This window comes from Syngnathus typhle, linkage group LG15 (assembly GCF_033458585.1).
Source record: "Syngnathus typhle isolate RoL2023-S1 ecotype Sweden linkage group LG15, RoL_Styp_1.0, whole genome shotgun sequence".
NCBI lineage: Eukaryota > Metazoa > Chordata > Actinopteri > Syngnathiformes > Syngnathidae > Syngnathus > Syngnathus typhle.
The window spans coordinates 3,524,575-3,544,040 of record NC_083752.1 but is presented as its reverse complement, the minus strand read 5'-3'; the positions used below and the strand labels follow the sequence as shown (position 1 = coordinate 3,544,040).

The window sequence follows — 19,466 nt, the reverse complement described above, 5'->3', positions numbered from 1 at the left end:
GAGCAATTTTGCAAAAAAAAGTGCGCATCACAGTAACCTTTAGGATATTTTCTTAATATGCCAATGACTCGTGTCTTAATCGAAATCTTAATGCAACTGTAGGAGATGTAAATGTACAATTTGATGCAACCACCCCCTCTGTGGCCTTGAAGGAGGTTTGTGGTTTTGGGCGCAAGTTGACCATGTCAAGTCCACCACGTGTGAGTTTGTAGCTTTTTCCTCAGTCCCAACCCTTTTTTTTTTAATTCAATTGTCGTTGTGTACAACCTGATCAAGTAAAAGTAGTATTAAACCAGTTTAGTGCCATTTACATGGCTTTTTGGCGCCGCAGTGTGGTCAACAAGGATCGGCGCATTGCCCGAAGCTACGTCAATTTTTATTTGCAGATGCTAACTACAACCAAAACAGAAACAAATAAGAGGTTATTAGTTCACCACATGTCACGACAATCTCATTGTCTCTTTATTAGGCTCGTCAGTTTATTCTCACAAATCTGATCACTATGAAAAAATTGCTGAGAGGATGAAAAAATGACACACACGATACTTGAACAGGCATGTCTCACGTCGTTTTCTTATGTACCGCCTTAATTATGAGGTAAAAATGCTTAGCAATATCGCCCTCTTTTGGTGTCACTGAGTGGCGCTTTTGCAGACCTACTGAGGGGCGGATGATGAAATGACCTACACAGTTGCATGTACTTGAATGTCCCATCATGTTAGTAAGTTTGTTATTACAGCTAGGTGGTTACTTGCAGACTGATGTTGCCTTCAGGGGCTGTCTGAAATTATTCACTCCACATAAACGCATCACGATTTGGTGGTTTGTTTTTTTTACATTTAGTTTCAGTTATTCCCTCGCGTATTTGCACACGAAACAGCTTCACGATGTTTTCGTGAGCTTCGCTCATAACATTTATCTGTCAAGTAGCCGCCTGCAGGGAATTAGAAATCATCCATTTTCTCCATCATTTTGCAACACAACTTTCCTCATACAATTGAGCGCCTTGTCCGAACTGCTGAGATGATGAAATGGCCCACACTGTTGCGTGTATCTGAACGCCTCACCCCAGCAGACGCGCCTGCAGCCGCGCTGAACAACCACATCTGACGAGCTTCGTTCTCTTCCTCCTTGTGTACCGCAAGAACATGAGACAATCCCCACCCATCTTTCTATTGTTGTTGTTGACTTTTGGGCGTGTTCCAGGCAGTCACGTGACACACTTAGCATCTTACTCTCTTGTCAGCACTTAAGAAATAGGAAACTCACAGAACTTGGTCTGAAGCGTTCGTGTGTCCTCTCGTGATTGACAAGCGTTCTCCTCGGATGAACCGCGGGCGGTGGTTCCTGCAGGCAGGCGGGCTACGGGGGTGGGGGGGCAGGTTCTGGGCCATGAGTGGTGAGGCAGGGCGGTGGCGCGCTGAGAGAGAATGAGCTGACGTTTTAATGCAAATGCATCCAAAGCGATGCCTTCTTTCGACCGCTTAAACTGAAAAACAAATATTTGTCACTCGCCATGAAGAGCTACCCGGAGAGCGTTGCCTTCCTGGGGCAGTTCGGACGCTTCCAGCAGGTCGTTTTCTTCCTCCTGTGCGTCAGTATCGTGCCAAACGGCTTCGGTGCCTTTACGCTCGTCTTCCTGGTCGACACACCAGCTCACCACTGCCGAGTCCCCGATGTCAATCTGACGGAGAACTGGCGCAATGCCGTCATCCCGTTGCGGGTGAGTACACGAGTGCCGGCCGGTTACCTCTTCCCGGAACAATTCTCCCGATCCTTCCACCACTTAAAAGTCATTTCAACGCCAGAAACACAGCGCCGATTGTTGCCGAATTCAGTGAAACAGTGTGATATTTATCAGAAATCAACCAAAACGGCGCATTAGGGCGTCTTCGCGCGGAAAATAGGAAAATACTAGTTATTTCTCAAGAGGTTAGGCGGAGTTTTACGCGTGCACGCGTGCGTCAAAAGCGGGAACATTGCCTGGTGCAAGACACGCTGGTTCATCGAGTTGATGCTAACGAAACAAGTTTGAATTTGTATTAAACTATACAAAGTGAAGTAAATAGTGGTCTGCAGCGCCCTCTGCTTGAAAGTGTACAAAAATGAGCTTAACGAGACACATGGCATTCATTTCCCCTCCAGTTTTGATATGCAAGAGAACCTCAAAATATCCTCACATCTGAAACTCATTTGCATGTTGCTCCAGCATAATCGAATTAATAGGATCGCATGCAAGAATAAAAATGCACATTTTTCATCCAAACGATCAGTAATACCTTTATTATTGGTTTATTATGAGCCGTGTCTAAAGCCAATGTGTAAAGGCAATGTAAACAATGTAAATTATCGCATTTTTACCTGCATTTAATCACCAATCCATAAAGTCTTGTCCCCCCACCCCACCCCCTTGCAGGTTGTAAACGGCAAAGAGGTGCGGAGCAGCTGCAGCAGGTACCGCCTCGACGTGGTCCGGAACCTGTCGGACCAGGGCTACAGTCCTGAAAGGGATGTTAACCTCACAACCCTGGAGGAGGAGACGTGCGAGGACGGCTGGATCTACAGCAAGGATGTCTACCAGTCCACTATCGTCACTGAGGTGATTGTGTGTGTCACTGTCAACGTGCAGCCTACAAGCGATGACCAAAACTAAAATAGTTTGCCATGATTAGTTGAGAATTTTTTTTTGGGTCTACTCCAGATAGACCTATTATTCTACAATGCTAACATAGGAAGCTAACATATAATGCTAACCAAAACAGTGTCGAAGTATGACCAAACGTGCATCATTACTAAATATTTTCTCTCTGATGCTAACATAGAAAGCTAACATATGTTCCTGATTTATGAAGTTAACCTGACTTGCGGAAAAAAAATAAATGCTAGCATAAGAAGCTAACCTGTGACGCTAGCCCAGTGCTTCTCAATTATTTTCTGTTACGCCCCCCCCTAGCAAGAAGAAAACTATTCGCGCCCCCCCTCCCCACCGTGACTATCCTAACTTGTCTTGTAAGTCGTAAAATGTTGCACTGTCGCAAACGTGACAGAAGTAACAATGAGAGCGCCACTGCCCCCTGCTGTAGTAAACGCGCAATTACACTTTATTCTAGTACTGCCAAAAAAAAAGCCTGTTCCCTAGGGTCACACGCGCCCCCCCAGGAATAGCACCGCGCCCCCCAAGGGGGGCGCGCCCCACTATTTGAGAAGCACTGCGCTAGCCTATGATGCTTATAAAGATGACATCCCAACTCGCATCCGCATCTTTCAGTTTGACCTGGTGTGCAACGACCAATGGAAGAAGCCGTTCACCACCACGATCTTCTTCGTGGGCATCCTGTCCGGCTCCTTCTTTGCGGGGCAACTCTCAGACAAGTACTGCAGGCGGTTAAGCTTTATTTGGTTTTGTACATTCCAGACATCATGTGTATCCTCAACAGATTCGGAAGGAAGCCCATCCTTTTTGCCACTTTGGCTCTTCAGACCATCTTCAGCTTCATTCAGGTCTTCTCCGTGTCCTGGTCTATGTTCACTGTCCTGCTTGTCATCAACGGCCTGGGACAAATGTCCAACTACATGTCGGCGTTAGTTCTGGGTATGTCTTACAGACAAGCTCGCATTCACACCTCCGGACAATTGCGAGTCATTAGCGTCTGTTTAGAAGACAAACCACCTTGCATGGTTATCAACACAATGGTTTCAAATGTCAGAATTTATGTCCACACAGCACATTTTTATTTCCCCTTTGCATGTTCCTGCATGCAGGCGCAGAGATCCTGACGGGCAACGTGCGTCTGCTGTACTCGTCGCTGGGAACCTGTTTCGGTTTTGCTGTCGGCTACATGATCCTGCCCGTATGCGCTTACTTCTTGAGGGATTGGAAGTCTCTCTTGCTGGCCTTGTCCGTGCCCTGCCTGGTCTTTTTCCCATTCTGGTGGTCAGTTCTTTCAGAACTTCAGATTCAGAACTTTCTGATTGACTTGTTGTTCTACTCCGTTGAGTTTGGGTTTTGTGAGCTGCAGGTTCATCCCGGAGTCTCCTCGCTGGCTCCTGTGCCAGGGACGAGTGGAAGAAGCCGAGGCCATCATGAGGAAGGCGGCAAAGATGAACAAAGTGCAAGCCCCCGAAGTCATCTTTGAAGACTACTTAATTGTGAGTGCCCGTTGTTTTGAATTTTGGGGGACAAAATACTCCGCAGAATTAAAAATAAAAAGAATATTTCGTTGATGTAGGTGAGCAAGCCCACAGAGCCGAAGCCCAAAGAACAGCACAGTATTCTAGACCTGGTGGGCAATCTGGAAATCGGATTCATGACGATGATTCTCTGCTATGTGGCGTGAGTACACCATGCACTACGCATGCAATAGCTGGAGAGAAATCACACCAAGGCGTGAAAGGGGAGGCCCGAAAGAACCGTAGGGCGGCGAGCCAGGTGGCAGCTAGCTAGCTCAGCTAAGCAATGTTCTCTCCTATGCCAGGTTCACCCTGTCGGCGGGCTACTACGCCATCTCCTTCAACACGACGCAGTTCCACGCCAACGCATACGTCAGCTGCTTCATCTCAGGGGCCGTGGAGCTGCCGGCTTACGTGTCCAGCTGGCTGGCTCTGCGCTACGTGTCGCGCCGGATGTCCGTCATCGGCTCCCTGGCGCTGGCCGCCGTGCCGCTCTACTTCATACAGTTAGTGCCTGAAGGTGACTGGCGTTTTCTAAACCCATGAGTTGAGCACCCGGACATTGAGTAACGTCGTCTCCATCCTGGTCCGACAGGTTACTCTGGTCTGTCGCTCACTCTGGAAATGCTGGGAAAATATGCCATCACTACCGGTTTCGGCCTGATGTTTGCTTATACCACCGAGCTGTACCCGACGGCGCTGCGAAACACCGCGGCCGGCCTCTGCAATACGGTAGCTCGGCTGGGAAGCTGCATCATGCCATACCTACTGGAGCTCAGTGAGTTCTTCGAAGATAAACTACTACACATGTAGAGGTAAGGACTTCTATGTTTTTTACACTGATGTCAACTGTCATTTGAAAACAGGGTCCTACTCACCATTCCTACCTTACATCATACTCGGCAGTCTGGCTGTTTTGGCTGCCTTCGCCACCATCCTCCTGCCAGAGAGTTTCGGAAAACCTCTGCCTGAATCCATCCAACATATGCACAAGAGAAACAAGTACGTTAATGATCGCCATAGATGATAATCCAGATGCCCATGTGAAATAGACCAGGCCAATTTTAAGACATCTAAAAGCCACTTTGGTATAATTTGATGAAAGTGGATGATGTACTAGACTTTTTACGATATTGTTGGCGATATAAGCTCATCTCTGTTACACTTATTACATTACAATAAATCGGTCTGTCCATGTTAGCAGACATAGCCCAAAAGGTTTAAATGTAAACAATTGTTTAACTAACAATTTTCCTCCTTTTTCCCAGCATCAAGTGCCCATGCTTGCCAAAAGCTGAGACCCCTGTGGCGGTGGTTCTTATGGAAAACACCAAATCTTAAAAACTATGTAATAATATAATTGTTTAAAATTGTTACAAATGTTTACAGGGCTGATGATATTGCAAAAAACCCCACAATGCTATATATTATACTTCCCTTTCTGATATTTTACTTGGAATAATCATATCAGGGTGTTTTTTTTTGTATAAGTTCTGAAAGAATATCATTGACTGAAAGTGCAGCTGCTGTTTACTTATGCTAATACTTTGTGAGCACAATATTGCACTGTGAGGCCTGATTTCATGATGCAATGCGCACAATTGAACGTCCTATAATATTTTTGTTACTGTTATGATATACTGTCTGTTAGGTCTTGTGTTGTGTTTTTTTTTTACCTTTCTGCACATGTGTAATTTTATATGTTTGAATGTTCTTTCCCCAATGCAAACCATTCTAAAAACTAAACCAGAATGGATTTGTTTTCCTCAGGTGCTGAGAGTTTTAAACGCTAAATACAATCATCTTATAAACTGCAAACCCGCAGGCACCCAGTTTACAGATATACCCGATGTGACTCGGTTACGTTTGATGTGACAATAAAGAGAAGCATTTTTGTTTACATTGAAATGTGCTGTGATTTTTCCTTATATAAGGCATACTGTTAGAAAAGGCAAATTTATAATATAATCGTTGAGAGATTGACGGAATTTCAACTCTTTTGAATAGGGGAAATTGTATTTGGGAGGAAACACTGACACCCACCGGTCATCAATGGAACACCAGCATGGATTTCCCAGAATGCTTTGCTATGCCCGCCGACCCCGACGCGCAGCTAACCTGCACCGAAGCTCGGCTAGCCGCTTAGCTACGAGCGGCGGACATGTTGTTCCAACCCTCGCTGGAATAAACGTCTTGGGCAGCAGGTGCGAACAGGGGAGACCTCTGTGGCGGGGGGCTCTGGACCACCATGGACGCCGTCAACGCCTTCAACCAGGAGGTAAGGCTGCCTTCCTGGCGCACTTTGGTTTAGCCGCTTGAAGGTCCGGCGGAGGAGCCGTGTTTGGCCCGAAGTGAGGGCCTCGCTTGTGGCCGTCGAGTGCTCTGGACTCGTTAGCATTTGCGTCCTTATACAGTTGTGTATTTTGAAACGTAATTTAGAAAATCTAATTAAAACAATTGCGTTTAGCGTGCTAACACTGGGCTGGTTCGGGAACGTTGCCTCGGAGCACGTTAGCTCGCATGAGCAAATATTCGGCTACAACGTGCATCATCTTCACTTTGTGTGCTTAGAGTGAAGATCCCGAGTCATATGTGATGTTGTGAGCAGGGAGATGTTTAATTCCACAATATGTTCGTGGAACACGACCACAAGTTCGTCCACCACCTTTGTTGTCACGTCTACCAGCGCCAATGTGCTGAGAGGCGGGGCTGTGCCGTTATTCGCCGCGGAAACACTTGCCCCTATCACCGGTCAAATTGTGTCGGGGCAAAGCCAGCGTGGATCCAGGGTGAACCTTCACAATCGTGACTGAAATGAAATAGAAACGTTTTTGAGATCACATTGCGAATGTAAACAGTCCAAAACCAGATCAGAAGTGAGCTGAGCTGCGAGATGGGTAGTTTTCACGCTAAGGTGTTTTGCTTCCAATGAAATGTTGATAAACAAATTTGTCTTGTGTAGTTGTTCTCCTTGATGGACTCTAAGCCGCCGATTTCCCGCGCCAAGATGATCTCTATCACCAAGTCGGCCATTAAGGCTATGAAAGTAAGCACTTATTGTTATAAGCACAATGTGTCTATTATGGATGATCAGATGTTGAAATATGTCTTCTTTGAGCAGCTCTACAAGCACGTGGTACAGATTGTGGAGAAGTTCATTAAAAAGGTAAGAGCTTAAAATGAAAATATTGCCGATTTCAACAATATCATTATCATCTTTTTTTATGTGCAGTGTAAGTCTGAGTACAAGGTGGCGGGCCTGTATGTGGTGGACTCCATCGTCCGCCAGTCACGGCACCAGTTTGGCGCAGACAAGGATGTTTTTGGACCCCGCTTCACCAAAAACATTGTGGCCACCTTCGAGAACCTCTGCCTTTGCCCCCTGGAGGACAGAGTAAGAACAACGGCCGCAAAACAGGTCAAAAAGCAGAAGCTTTAGCTTTCTTGACGACATGGCTTTCTACGTGGTGTTTACAGAGTAAGCTGGTACGTGTACTGAACCTATGGCAGAAGAACGGCGTCTTCAAGAGCAACGTTATTCAACCCCTCCTGGACATGGCCGCCGGCGCCAGTAGCGGCGGCGAGCCTTGCGCCGAAGATCCGGGTGATTGTCCGCCGCACACGTCCGTCATTGTCTTCCTGAGAAGCAACGAGCTAATCACCATTTGGATTCCGTTTTTCCCGCAGGTTCATCCCCTTTGACCCCGACCAAAGACCACGTGGTGAACTCTGCCGCGGCGCCGCTGCAAAATCAGGACCCCTTCACCGCTGTGGCGCAGCTCTTCCAGTCCACGCAGAATCAACAGGTACAGTAGATGCTGCCCTTTTAAATATTGCTCCAGAACTCAATGTATTTTGTTAAATGCATTAGCTGCAGCAGATGCTTCAGAACTTCCAGCAGCAGCATCAGCAGCAGCCCGTCCCAGCGGAACCCGGCCCCCAGCCTCCACCCGCCCCGAGTGTCGCCCCGGTTTTCAGCACCGCTCTGCCGCATCTTAGCCAGGCCGCCCAGCAGAAAGCGGCGTTCGACAAGGTTGGTTGGCCTCGCGCGACTCCACAGCTGCGATTATACCCTTCGCAACAGTCGCTGATGTGTTACAAATCAAACTACCCTTCGCCGTAGACGTTGTTGGATCGTTTTGACTACGACGACGAGCCGGAAGCCTCAGAGGATGCCAAGGATGACGGCCCGCACTCCTCCTTGTAAGACCTTTTGAATTATTGATCCACATACTCCGAAGCACGTTTGCTGTGGTGTAAAGACAAAAAAAAAAAAGAAAAAGAAAGCTAATGTCATTGTTGTTGCCGTGACGACAGCAGGCAGCCGCCTCCAGCCTTCCAGCCGCCCATGATGAACATGACTCAGGACTTCTCGCAGCAGGTTAACCTACGCTTTGATTTCTAAAGCAAGAAACCAGTTGAGCATGAAATAATGGCGCCTTCTATAGGTGCTAAAATCATCACAAAGTAGTGAGGGATCAAATTTTGGGAACTACCTTGCAAATACTACAGTGAGAGAATGTCATTCGTTGTCTTTAGGGTCCTCTCCCCCCTAATGGCCAGCTCCCGGCGTACGGTCTAATGCCAGGACAAAGCTTCCAGGGAATGACACCTCAGATGGGCCAAGTTGCTCCGGGTCAGCCCTTCCCTGGCTTCCCTGGAGGTTATCCCCCTCCTCACTCGACCCAGCAACAGCAGGTAACACCGAGGAGGTTAGGAGAAGTGTTGGCAACCAAGCAAAACCACGTCTTCTTGCTGCCATTCTTAGGATTCGACAGTCAATGCCGAGCGTTCCTCCATGAGGGACGGCAGACATGGTCACACGTCACGTTCGGGCTCCAGGTAAGCCACTGGAGGATCAGCAGGAATTTGCTTTCAGACTCTTGTTTAATTTTGTGTGTGTCGCTAAGCAAATGTCTTTTTTTTTTTAAAACCAGGTCCCCGAAGAGAAGGCGATCGCGGTCCAATTCCCGCACACGCCGCACCCGTCACCGGCGCTCGCGCTCCCGTGACCGACGCCACCATTCCCCGCGCTCCCGCTCGCAGGAGCGCCGGGAAAGGGAACGGGAGCGAGAGCGGCGACAAAAAGGTCTCCCGCCGCCCAAGAGCGAGACGCTGAGCAGTGAGTAGCAATCCCTTTGCCTGCGCTCTCCCAACTTTGCGCGGTGGACTTGAGTTTGCGCTCTTCAGTCTGCAGTACGACTTTATGGGTGGGCCAGCTGGACAAGAGGACTCAGCAGCAGGATGTGGCCAACTTGCTGGAGGAGTTCGGACAGATCGAGTCCATAAACGTGAGTAGGAATGCGGACGTCCTACCGGAAGTGGTGGAAAGCTCAATGTGGTGTGTTTTTGTATAGATGATCCCTCCGCGAGGCTGCGCCTACATCGTCATGGTCCACAGGCAGGATGCCTTCAGGGCTCTGCAGAAGCTCAGTCGAGGCTCCTTCAAAGTCAACCAAAAAGCAATCAAGGTGAAAAACGCAATCGCTTGAGTGTCTTTAAAGTAGATACCCACATGGTTTTCAGAATGCTTATCACCCCCCCCCCCGTCTCTCTCTCTCTCTCTCTCTCTTCTGGCAACAGATTGCGTGGGCTCTGAACAAAGGCATCAAGGCTGATTTGAAGCAGTTCTGGGACGTGGAGCTGGGCGTCACCTACGTGCCTTGGTCCAAAGTCAGGGAGGAGCAGCTTGAGGAGCTCAAGGAAGGCGGAATCCTGGATGGGGACACGTTAGCGCCAGGTAGCATACAAATGCCACCCAACTCTTTTAACGCGGATTCACGAATCTTACTCGCACGTCGCTTTCAGACTGGATTACTGCCCGGAAAGCTCTGGAGAACCCACAGGTGCCCACCCACAATGGTGGTGCTGAGTCGCAGCAGCCCGAGGACGCCCACTTGATGGCTCCTCATCCTACTACACAGGTGAGCTGTCTGTCTAACAAGTTGGATACAAATCCGTCAAAAGGTTCAATGACGGCGTTTTTTTTTTCTTCTTCTTCAGGTTCCCCCGATGCTCGGCATGAGCTCGGTGCCGCCACCCGGCTTTCCCGCCAACATGAGCATGCCGCCGCCTTCCTTCCCGCCTGGCATGCCCCCGCCACCGTTCATGAGACCAGGCTTCAACCCCATGCAGATGCCTCCAGGTTTCCCCCCACCGGGTCCCATGCCGCTCTCCATGCCGCCGCCGCCACCCTCCAAAGGGGATGACATGCTCGGCAGAAAACATGACGAGGTCCCGGACGCTCCCCATTTCTTCAACAACCAGATGGGAGCCATGTGTTAGTTACTGTTTTCTCTCTCATTTATGTTAACCAAGCCCGTTCACTTCCATGGAAGGTTTACAATATTGAAAGTGGCGGGAATTTTAAACGTGTTTTTGCCAGCAGGTAACCAGGCAGGCGCACCTCCAGCTGGCGGCATCCAGCCCCCGACAGGCGGTCTGCTGGGGGCCCGGCCCGGTATGATCCCGCTTCAACGCCCACCGGGCCCTCCTCTGCGCTTCCCGCCACCGCCCGTCCCACCTCAAATGATTCCCAGGGGGTCCCACCCGCCCCTCATGCGCCACGATGCCCCTCCGCCTAAAGGAGCCTTCGGGATGCCCCACGGCATGAGACCACCCTTTCCGCCTCACGGTCCGCCCCCTCAAGGTCCCCCACATCAAGGTCTGCCTCCTCAGGGTCCACCCCCTCAAGGTCCCCCTTTGCCCCCGTTCATCAGACCCGGAGCCCCGCGTGAGGACGAGGACAGCCGCCCTTTTCGGGGCGAGCGCCCGGGCTATATGGAGGCGGAGCCCGACAGGGAGCGAGGGTTTGGCGGCGCGGCAAGGCGCCCGTTTGGCGGAGACCGCCCGGACACGAGGGACAGACTGGATGGGAGTGGATGGAATAGAGACTGGCGAGATCGGGAGAACGGCAGCAAGGAGGCCCAGGAAAAAGGCAAAGAAAGCGAGCGGCCCAAGCGGCGTGAGAGGGCCAGCCGGTGGGACCGCGACGACCGCTTGGCCGACCTGGAGAAAATGGACAAGCTCCGGACCTTTGACGCAGTTGCCACGGAAACAGCCCAACGAATCCAAAAGACTGCTGAGTCGGCGCCCCCTGCTGCCGAGTCGTCAAAGGCGGCGGCGTCATAGTGCGCCCCAGGTTTCCCTCCAGCTGCGACTCCACGAACTGTGACTTGAGCGCCTCATGAACACATTGCATAATTCCCCTTCCTGTACATTGTGTGAATGCAAGCATGGCTGTTTTACTTGTGCTCCTTTCATCTTTTACCTATTTAATCAAGACTGTAGATTTATTTTTAACTTCATGGTTTGCAGCCACTCCATCCCAAAGGACTGTTTTCAGTGTATTTTTAGTCATCTGTTTTATTGTTTTTAAATGGTTTAGGTTAGGGCTGCAACCAGCTCTTTTCATAACAGATTAATCGATGGATCCGATTATAAAAAAAAAAAATCAACATTTACGTCACTTCAAGAATATTTCATATTCATAGTGCAGACAATGCACGATTGAATTTGATTCACTAATTTACCTCATAAAATGTCAGATAACAGGCAAACATTTCAACAGTTGTTTTCCAAAGTAAAAGCATTTTGCAAATTAAACAGGTAACAAGTCTGCTTGCAAGGACTGCAGAAATCCGCCGAGCTGTAAATGATAAAAATTGGCATCCGTTTAGAATACAGTATGCATGTCAAGTTTTGACCCTCCTACTATTGACGCGGTAAAGAAAGTAAAAATGATAGACTATCAATCGTTTTTCAAGTTATTCCAAAGTAGGCAGTTGCTGATGTGTTTTTTTTCCCGCCCTCACTTTTGTTTGTTTTGCATTGACAAGCTACTGTAACAACTGTAAGCCCCGCCCCCTTACTTGATTCATTTGAATCCCGAAGGAAATCTGAGTGAAATGACGACTCTGGCTCTCCACTGTAAATATGCTTTTCACTGTCACTAGCTCAGAGTTATCATGACTATGCTCCTTGTTTGTCGACCCAAGAGCACAGCTTCGAAGGACCCAGAAGGAATTGTGAATTTGCTTCACCCTCTTTGGCTGTGTGAACGCTTTTGTTAACCCTACAAAAAAAGACACGGATGTAAAATGTTCAACATTTCAGCCACAAAAATGTGTTTTTAATAAACTATTTTTGTACCAAATATGAGATTTTTGTCATTACGGCACTATCCTCAAGATATTTATTTCTCTGTTTTTCAAAATTCCAGTTTACAGCAGTTATGATTTAAGAGAATCAAAAAGAAAAAACGAGTTAAAATATCTGATCTGTTCTTTTTAACGAAAATGGATTTAGATTTTTAAACGCATTATTATTGGCGCTCCGTCACCGACTTCCGGTTTGGGTTTACGTATCCACAAGCCGACCAATCAAACAAACCAATCAGATTTTTGGTGTTGGTCTGCCTCTGATTGGCTACTTCGAGCACCCGCCCATTTGGGAGCTATTGCTAAAATGATTGGTTGTCTCAGAGTCACGAGTGTCTGTCAAGTCGACGCTACGATTCCTGCTTTTCTCTATACTTCAAACTACTGCGAACAAAATGGTGCAAAAAGCTGTTTGTGTGCTGAAAGGAGCCGGTGAAACCTCCGGCACGGTGCTTTTCGAACAGGAGGTAATTCATGTCACACTTAAGGGAATTTAAAAGAGCAATTTGTCCTATTTAAGTTCGCGGTGCGGCGGAGCGTTTGTGCTAAGCTAGCTCAAGTCTCTAATTTAACCCCACTGTTTTGTTTTCCAATATTTGCTACTGAAATAGTTACAGAGGGAACACTTTTCTACGAATAAAGTCCGTTTTTATCACGTAATAAGTCACTGCTTATTCATTCAATGTGTACTCATCTTTAGTTCCAAAAAATACGTCATTTCACGTACATGTGCAATTATCCTTCAGTCGAACCCTTTCCATTGAATAGGGTGGTCATTAATGCAATGTTTATTAAATACTATTTTTCCTCTTAAAAAATCAAGTGCGTCATAACCTTTGCACACGACTGTACGAATGATTGAAAAGTGTCGCGCCTGTTGCATAAATCGGACGTTGTAATTTCGTTTTCGCTTAAAAACACAATTTTGCCCTAAACAAATGATCACTTGCTTTTTAGTTTGTGTAAATTAAAGTGTTTTATTTTAAGGTGGGCCCTGCAGAATGAAAGTGCTGAGTCACGGCCACACTTTACGAAACTGCCCTGTTTACAAGCTACACCAGCGAATGGGTCGATACAATAGTCTATAAATTCGCTTCGTTGATATAGACCTTAACAGGATAAACTTTCAATTTTGATATTTTAAGCTCAGCTAAATATGCTGTTAATTGCATAAATTTCCTTTTTATTATTGCATAAAAAAAACTGGTCAAACTAGGATCAACATTGGTCCTGTTTTTGTTTAATATAAAGTAAAAATGCTCCTCGCTAGGAGGTTTTTGTCTGCCGGGGCAAGTTGTCATCTGGCCTTGACAGATAATGTGTTGTTGCTGTCCTTGACCCGACAGAGTGATTCCAGCCCAGTGAAACTGACGGGAGAAATCGTAGGCCTCACGCCAGGCGAGCATGGCTTCCACGTCCACACCTTTGGAGACAACACCAATGGTTGGTGATAATGGACAATACCTCGCGTTGTCCTAAATGTAACACGGGGACATAACTTGGTTTCATTGGACAGGGTGTATTAGTGCTGGCCCTCATTTTAATCCACTGAAGACCAATCACGGTGGTCCCAACGATGCAGAAAGGTATGGTACTTTTGAACACATTTGTACTCGTGTTTGGAAGAATTTCATCTACTGTCTTGTCAATCAGTGTTTCACAGAGTTTTGCCTTTTAAAATGCTTCAACAGGCATGTCGGCGACTTGGGCAATGTGACTGCGGATGCCAATAGAGTGGCTAAAATCAACATCACAGACAGCGTCATCTCCCTCACCGGCCCTAACTCGATTATTGGCAGAACCATGGTGGTAAGTTGTATTGCCTTCTTTGGTCTTCCACATGACTTGATTTGAGCTTGCAGTAAATATCCCGCTTTTCAGATCCACGAGAAGAAAGACGACTTGGGCAAAGGCGGCAATGAAGAGAGCCTTAAAACGGGCAATGCTGGCGGACGTCTGGCTTGCGGCGTCATCGGCATCGCCCAGTAAAAGAAGCACTACGGAAAATATGGAAGCTTCAAGCACTTAAAGACCACATTGGCTAATCTGTGTAATTATTATTTTTTTGACCACGTAATGAGCCAGCATTTATGCTATTTTTGTCTGCTTGGACCCCATATATACCCAAATATGTTTGTAAACTGACAACAAAGATTAAATAAAGACTTTGTCTATATTCTTGATGTGTGATTTTGAGGTTATAGTTTGGTTTGGAAAATCTATGTACAGTTTCTTACCCATTATCCTGCAGAAAAGAGATTAATTCAGTGTTTTGACGAAGGACCGTGTGCAATTTTATTGTCCCTCCCAAAAAGGTAAATAATTTTTTTTGTTCCCCCCAAAAATATAGTTGACTAATTTTGTTTCTCAATTTTACGTCACAAAAAAAACCGTCGTGTAACGAAAGTGCGTATTGGTTGGCCGCTCAGTGGCTCGCGGTCGGCCCGCCAGCATCACTTATCACCTCCTCCGGGTTAGAAAATGACGAAAGTTAATCGAACTATGACACTAAACGAAAAGTTTTCGCAAGTGAGTGAAACGTATCTTCTTATTGTACTCGTCTCCCCTAAAATGACTTCGAATTGTAACGAAATATTTGTTAGCTCGTTGGCTAACATCGATGCTAGCGTTTGCCGTGATGCAGGTATGTTCAAAGCCGCTAACTGTAAAATGTACAATTGTGACAAGAAAGACTCAACGTAGTTTACCATTTGTATTTGATTCTGGTCTTTATTCCCCTTGAGTAGCTGGGGTCCATTGTATAGTTCTTTTTTTGTTTTTTAAACAGACCTGGCGTTTTCATTGAGACAGGTGCTCGTTTATTCGACAGCTAATTTGATTAAAATTAGCTGTTAAAATTTAACCTCACCGCCACATTAGTTTCCATGTTTTCCCTTGCTTGGGGTACTTAACATTAATTTTACTTTTTGAGCTATATTGTGTTTCTAACTTTGTCCAGTTCAAAATATGTTGCACCAGACCATTTTGTCCACTAGATGGCGGTGTTGTCGACCTTCCCAGCAGCCAAGCAATGGTTCATTGTTACATCATGGAGAACTTCGACTTTTTCCCCCCCTTTCTAAATGCATGAAAGCATTTGCTAACAAGAGAGAGAGAAGCGGTGAGTTCAAATACACACACGCACTCAAATATTGATGACAATTATTCAGTATCAAATATTGATGGCTGTTGCGCACAGATGAAAACATTCCATGAACATCTCACTCTCACGGAGCTGTCAGATGAGCGTGCGGAGCTACTGAAATATGAATACGATTTTATGATTACATGTTTTGAATGCTGGAATTGGATTTTCAGGTCCTCATTACAGTGAACAGCTGTGCCCTGCACACACACATAGATGACTCACTTGTGGATGCTCATGTGATTGTTTTTCTGTCTTTTTTTTTTTTTAATAGAAATTGTCCAGACATCAATCTACTTTCTCTATGTTTAGAAATACTTGGATGATCTTTGTTGACTTGCGGGGATGGAATATATTGATGCAGAATTGTGACTTCTTTATGCCACAAAGGAGTGCAAGGGCAAGAAAAACGTTCCACGATTATGAAACTGAAGTCTTGTTATGACAAATGTGAAAAAAATACTTTTTTTTCTTTTCTTCTGAAGTTTTTATCATTTAAAAGCACACTTTTATGTATGACCATTGCGGCACTGTAATTTAATTATACACGGGCCTTGCATTTGTATACTTCTGAGCTAGCACCTTGTTCTGCTGCATCAATGCTCATCTTGTACAGTTGAGAAGTGCATTTGTAGCCTGACTGACAGACGCTAAAAGCTGTTATAAATAGCCTTACGTCCGGAGGTGATGAATAATAGAGACAGAAGAGAAAAAGCTTCAGGAGGTCTAAAAGCATTTAATGGAACGTAAAGAAAATGTACAGCGTAGCATTATTTGAGATTGAGGAATCATTCAAGTGACCTCCCCCGTATTAGAGAGAAAGAGGTAAAAGTCACGCTGCCGCCCGACATCCATCACCCGCTTGCGCACGGAGGTGCTAATGGCAGTTACGTACATTTGGAAAAGGCACCAGGAATGGCTGCCTCCTTCACATGCTTTTATTGTGAAAGTTTGGACGAGAGCTATTTGCCTAAAATATGCCAAAGCGTCAGTTCCAAATACGACAAGGGTCGAGATTATGCTATCTTCCCAGATAATTGACCTCAGAACTAAATTTGGAGGGAACTCTGCAGACTGAAGATGCCAGGTCTGAGAGGTCATAAATGGTCCTCCGCAGACAGACTAATTACAAAGACCCTGTGACCTGACCTCTGAACCCTGAGCTGTTCCTCATGTGAAAGTGGAGCTCCCAAATGCCACCACGACTTGTCTTATCACGTGACACTCAGCCCTCGGTTTCGCTCACAACCTGTTGTCTCTTCCCGCTCCAGGATGTGCCGATCGCCACGACGACGGGAGTGGCCGATTACCCGACGCGGCATTCCGGGGATGCTTCGGATGTCCGACGGGAATCGATCAAGTGAGGGAAATTTGTCAAGCGTGCGAGACATTTCAGTGAGTGCTTGAAAACTTAAAAAAAAAAAGAAGCGATTGGCAACTTTCCAACCACTTTCATGACATTTCCATTTATTGCCATGTGCCAACACAGCTCCTGGTGCAGAATATATTTCATACATACGGGTATTTATTTTTAGCAAGAATCTTTCGTTCCCATGAATCAGCTGGTTGAGGCTTTTCCCTGCAGGGAGTTCCGTTACATAAATGTTCCCCCCCCCCTTCTTTGTTCACATGTATCCAAACTAAATATTTAGCTGAGAAGGAAGTGCTGAGCATGAAAAACGAATAGCGGAAATCACGTTGTTTTGTTTGTACATTATTTTTATCTCCCGGTGTGTTTTCCTTTCTCCAAATGCGAGTTGGGATTCTACGTGCATCCACTTTTTCCCAATGAAGTCTGTCACGCGTGTGTGTGAAATGTATCAGTCCGGCGTCAAGTGTTCGGCTGCTTCCCAGCACTCCGGCCATTGTAGATCCGACTGCAATCATCTACGCCGTCGACTCGCGGGCGGAAACGGCCGAGACACTAAGCCGGCTTGGTGTTCCTCGAAGCGAGCGATGTGATGAGACACAACTGGGCGACTAACAAGACTCTTGTGCTGTTTGACCCGGAAACTGTTAACTAATCCGGAATACTGACATTCCAGTCAGAAATAATCAGATTAGTTAAAGACCTATGACCAAATGTACAGTCGCTTTGTGCCGAAATTAGGATGGGAGTAGCAACCCTGTCTGTGAATACACTACAGCAGCATGCAGATAAATCTGCGTTCATTTTTTTTTTTGTCCAATTTGACTTTCCCTTTATAGCGTGCTTCGGAATACTCTTCTTATTCCTCCTCAGTTTGTGCCCGAGGCAAACGTAAATGGCGCGATGATTAACAATGGCCTCCGAAGTGCTCTTTTCACACACAATTAAGTGTATTCACGTTTAAATATAGGACGTTGCTTTCAGAGGAGCTCAAAGTGGCTAAGCGTGCGCGACGGTGTGGAGGACACCGGCCAAGATGACTTGAATTACGCTCCAACCAGATGAAAGTCTTGAATATTTCACAAAAGCAAACTACTGCGGTAGCTGTGGGTGGGTGATACATAAATCAAACAATGAGCTGACTCAGTCGTGTAAGAGGCGGAAATGAATCTGCCAACTGAAACTTCTGAAAACAAAGCAAACAAGCTGACTCCATTTTTATCGAGACTTTTGATCTCGAGTTGACGTGATGAGGGGAAAAGGCGCTAATTCATTCACGGCAATTAAAATGCATTTGATTTCAATATAATTTGAAGTAAATAATGTGGAAACAGTAAAATTTCACCCATTTGTCAGGAAATATCAAATTAATAAAAGTTTGTGCGCTACGTTAGTCTACATTAGTCTTTTAGTTGTTTGTCTCGTCTAATTGCTGCATTCCTGGTTAGCAAAAGTACAGCTCCTCATTAATATTCATGAGTAGCTGCAGGCTACAGACGTGTGTGTGTGTGTGTGTGTCGTATGACCTTGTGCTAAGAAGCGCGCAATGGTAGGTTAGCATGTTTGCAAAAAGAGCAGCTGGTACATCACATATGGTGCTTTTATTTTTTTTTTCATTTCAAGTCACGGCCTCTAATAAGACATTTCGACCGCAGGGACTCTACCCCAGAACGAGAAATTTAGTTTGGACAAGCGGAACGGTTCAAAATGAGATCCTGGCTAATTTATCAAGGCCAGTAGAAATACATTGGGTAGCATCAGTTATCATTCAAAGTGAGATGTGTTGCGCTCTTATTTCTTTTCTTAGTTCCAGAAAGTGCGGGAATGCGGCTTTGAAAATTACGCCCTACCACGGTTTTACGAAGTATTGAGAGGCGTCCTATTTGTGGAACAGCCCCGTTGAGCTACTAGCGCTAGTAAATGTTTCATCTTCTTTCATTGGCTCGTTGGCCATCGCTCCCTGGGGGGTCATCTGGCTCAGCGGCCTTGGCCAGTCTAATATAGTTTGTCTTGAAAAATGTTTTTCCTTGATTATTGTCACATAAACGTTCCCTGGTATCGGAACAGCCGACGTCGCTTTCACGTCCCGGCGGCTAAGACGGAGCAATGCGCCATCTGCATGATTGCCTTGCACATTAGAATGCACGACGGTGTTCTTTGCTAATGGTAAATATAAGTTGGCCAGACAGGGATTAGCTGCCAGGACCCGGGGCAAAAGCGGAACTCTGCAAGCCGCCGTGTCGTACGAGAGGCCAAGCACACGCGTGTTGTCTTGTTTGGCCAGAAGTATATAAATACATACATTACGCATTCAGCCTATTTTTTCTGGCAGAGCTGCTGAAAAAAAAATCATTCAGCGTTATGTAATAAAAGAAGTGGCGCTGACGCCGGCTGGTTTCAGGTGTGGCGACATAGGACAAAACTCTCAAACAATGCAGATTGAAAAAACGTCATCACGTCTGCCCGTCGTCCGCTCTTGCATAACGATCCCCCACCTGCGCCTTTAGCGCTGCAGCTTGTCGCCGCACGCCATGGCGGCCTTTAATCCGCTAAATCGCTTCCACGCCACCCCCTTAATTCTATTACAAGCCAATAACGCCATGTTTGGCTAGTTCTGTGGGAA

At 46.4% G+C, this 19,466-nt stretch overlaps 3 protein-coding genes across 6 annotated transcripts; all 3 read left to right on the top strand.

Annotated features, from left to right (window-relative positions):
• The first annotated feature begins 1,099 nt into the window (after nucleotides 1-1,099).
• On the top strand, nucleotides 1,100-6,078 carry LOC133167861 (solute carrier family 22 member 4-like). 2 transcript variants are annotated; one of them, XR_009718119.1, is made up of 11 exons: nucleotides 1,100-1,723; nucleotides 2,417-2,599; nucleotides 3,269-3,372; nucleotides 3,438-3,592; nucleotides 3,763-3,934; nucleotides 4,020-4,149; nucleotides 4,230-4,333; nucleotides 4,476-4,690; nucleotides 4,766-4,985; nucleotides 5,077-5,172; nucleotides 5,439-5,462. XR_009718119.1 is itself a non-coding variant. In XM_061298886.1 (11 exons), exons 1-11 carry the CDS (start codon nucleotides 1,517-1,519, stop codon nucleotides 5,509-5,511), a joined length of 1,662 nt encoding a protein of 553 aa, XP_061154870.1. In that variant the 5' UTR covers nucleotides 1,104-1,516; the 3' UTR covers nucleotides 5,512-6,078. The 2 variants fall into 2 exon arrangements, 1 of the variants encoding a protein (XP_061154870.1); XM_061298886.1 differs by having other exon boundaries at nucleotides 1,104-1,723; nucleotides 4,766-4,948; nucleotides 5,037-5,172; nucleotides 5,439-6,078.
• Nucleotides 6,079-6,264: 186 nt separating this feature from the next.
• scaf4a (SR-related CTD-associated factor 4a) lies at nucleotides 6,265-12,325 on the top strand. Of its 3 annotated transcripts, none has more exons than XM_061298885.1 (18): nucleotides 6,265-6,448; nucleotides 7,133-7,216; nucleotides 7,292-7,336; nucleotides 7,403-7,564; nucleotides 7,648-7,774; nucleotides 7,858-7,976; nucleotides 8,042-8,203; nucleotides 8,294-8,373; nucleotides 8,491-8,551; nucleotides 8,710-8,868; nucleotides 8,939-9,012; nucleotides 9,108-9,292; nucleotides 9,361-9,461; nucleotides 9,528-9,641; nucleotides 9,754-9,910; nucleotides 9,979-10,094; nucleotides 10,174-10,450; nucleotides 10,556-12,325. In XM_061298885.1, the coding sequence occupies exons 1-18, from the start codon at nucleotides 6,419-6,421 to the stop codon at nucleotides 11,299-11,301; spliced, it is 2,799 nt and encodes a 932-aa protein (XP_061154869.1). In that variant the 5' UTR covers nucleotides 6,265-6,418; the 3' UTR covers nucleotides 11,302-12,325. The 3 variants fall into 3 exon arrangements, with proteins under 3 accessions (XP_061154869.1, XP_061154868.1, XP_061154867.1); XM_061298884.1 differs by having other exon boundaries at nucleotides 8,488-8,551; nucleotides 10,559-12,325; XM_061298883.1 differs by having other exon boundaries at nucleotides 8,488-8,551.
• Nucleotides 12,326-12,635: 310 nt separating this feature from the next.
• Nucleotides 12,636-14,505, top strand: sod1 (superoxide dismutase 1, soluble). The gene is made up of 5 exons (XM_061300077.1): nucleotides 12,636-12,796; nucleotides 13,676-13,772; nucleotides 13,846-13,915; nucleotides 14,021-14,138; nucleotides 14,211-14,505. The coding sequence occupies exons 1-5, from the start codon at nucleotides 12,725-12,727 to the stop codon at nucleotides 14,316-14,318; spliced, it is 465 nt and encodes a 154-aa protein (XP_061156061.1). The 5' UTR covers nucleotides 12,636-12,724; the 3' UTR covers nucleotides 14,319-14,505.
• The last annotated feature ends 4,961 nt before the right edge of the window (nucleotides 14,506-19,466 follow it).

Excerpts from the sequence above, each read along its gene's own strand:
- scaf4a (XM_061298883.1), top strand. The coding sequence starts at position 6,419 with ATGGACGCCGTCAACGCCTTCAACCAGGAG. Across the intron at positions 7,565-7,647 it reads TTTGCCCCCTGGAGGACAGA|AGTAAGCTGGTACGTGTACT; the intron begins GTAAGAACAACG and ends TGGTGTTTACAG. Across the intron at positions 9,462-9,527 it reads GACAGATCGAGTCCATAAAC|ATGATCCCTCCGCGAGGCTG; the intron begins GTGAGTAGGAAT and ends GTTTTTGTATAG.
- LOC133167861 (XM_061298886.1), top strand. The coding sequence starts at position 1,517 with ATGAAGAGCTACCCGGAGAGCGTTGCCTTCCTGGGGCAGTTCGGACGC. Across the intron at positions 2,600-3,268 it reads AGTCCACTATCGTCACTGAG|TTTGACCTGGTGTGCAACGA; the intron begins GTGATTGTGTGT and ends CGCATCTTTCAG. Across the intron at positions 4,691-4,765 it reads CATACAGTTAGTGCCTGAAG|GTTACTCTGGTCTGTCGCTC; the intron begins GTGACTGGCGTT and ends CTGGTCCGACAG.
- sod1 (XM_061300077.1), top strand. The coding sequence starts at position 12,725 with ATGGTGCAAAAAGCTGTTTGTGTGCTGAAAGGAGCCGGTGAAACCTCC. Across the intron at positions 12,797-13,675 it reads CGGTGCTTTTCGAACAGGAG|AGTGATTCCAGCCCAGTGAA; the intron begins GTAATTCATGTC and ends TTGACCCGACAG. Across the intron at positions 14,139-14,210 it reads TTATTGGCAGAACCATGGTG|ATCCACGAGAAGAAAGACGA; the intron begins GTAAGTTGTATT and ends CCCGCTTTTCAG.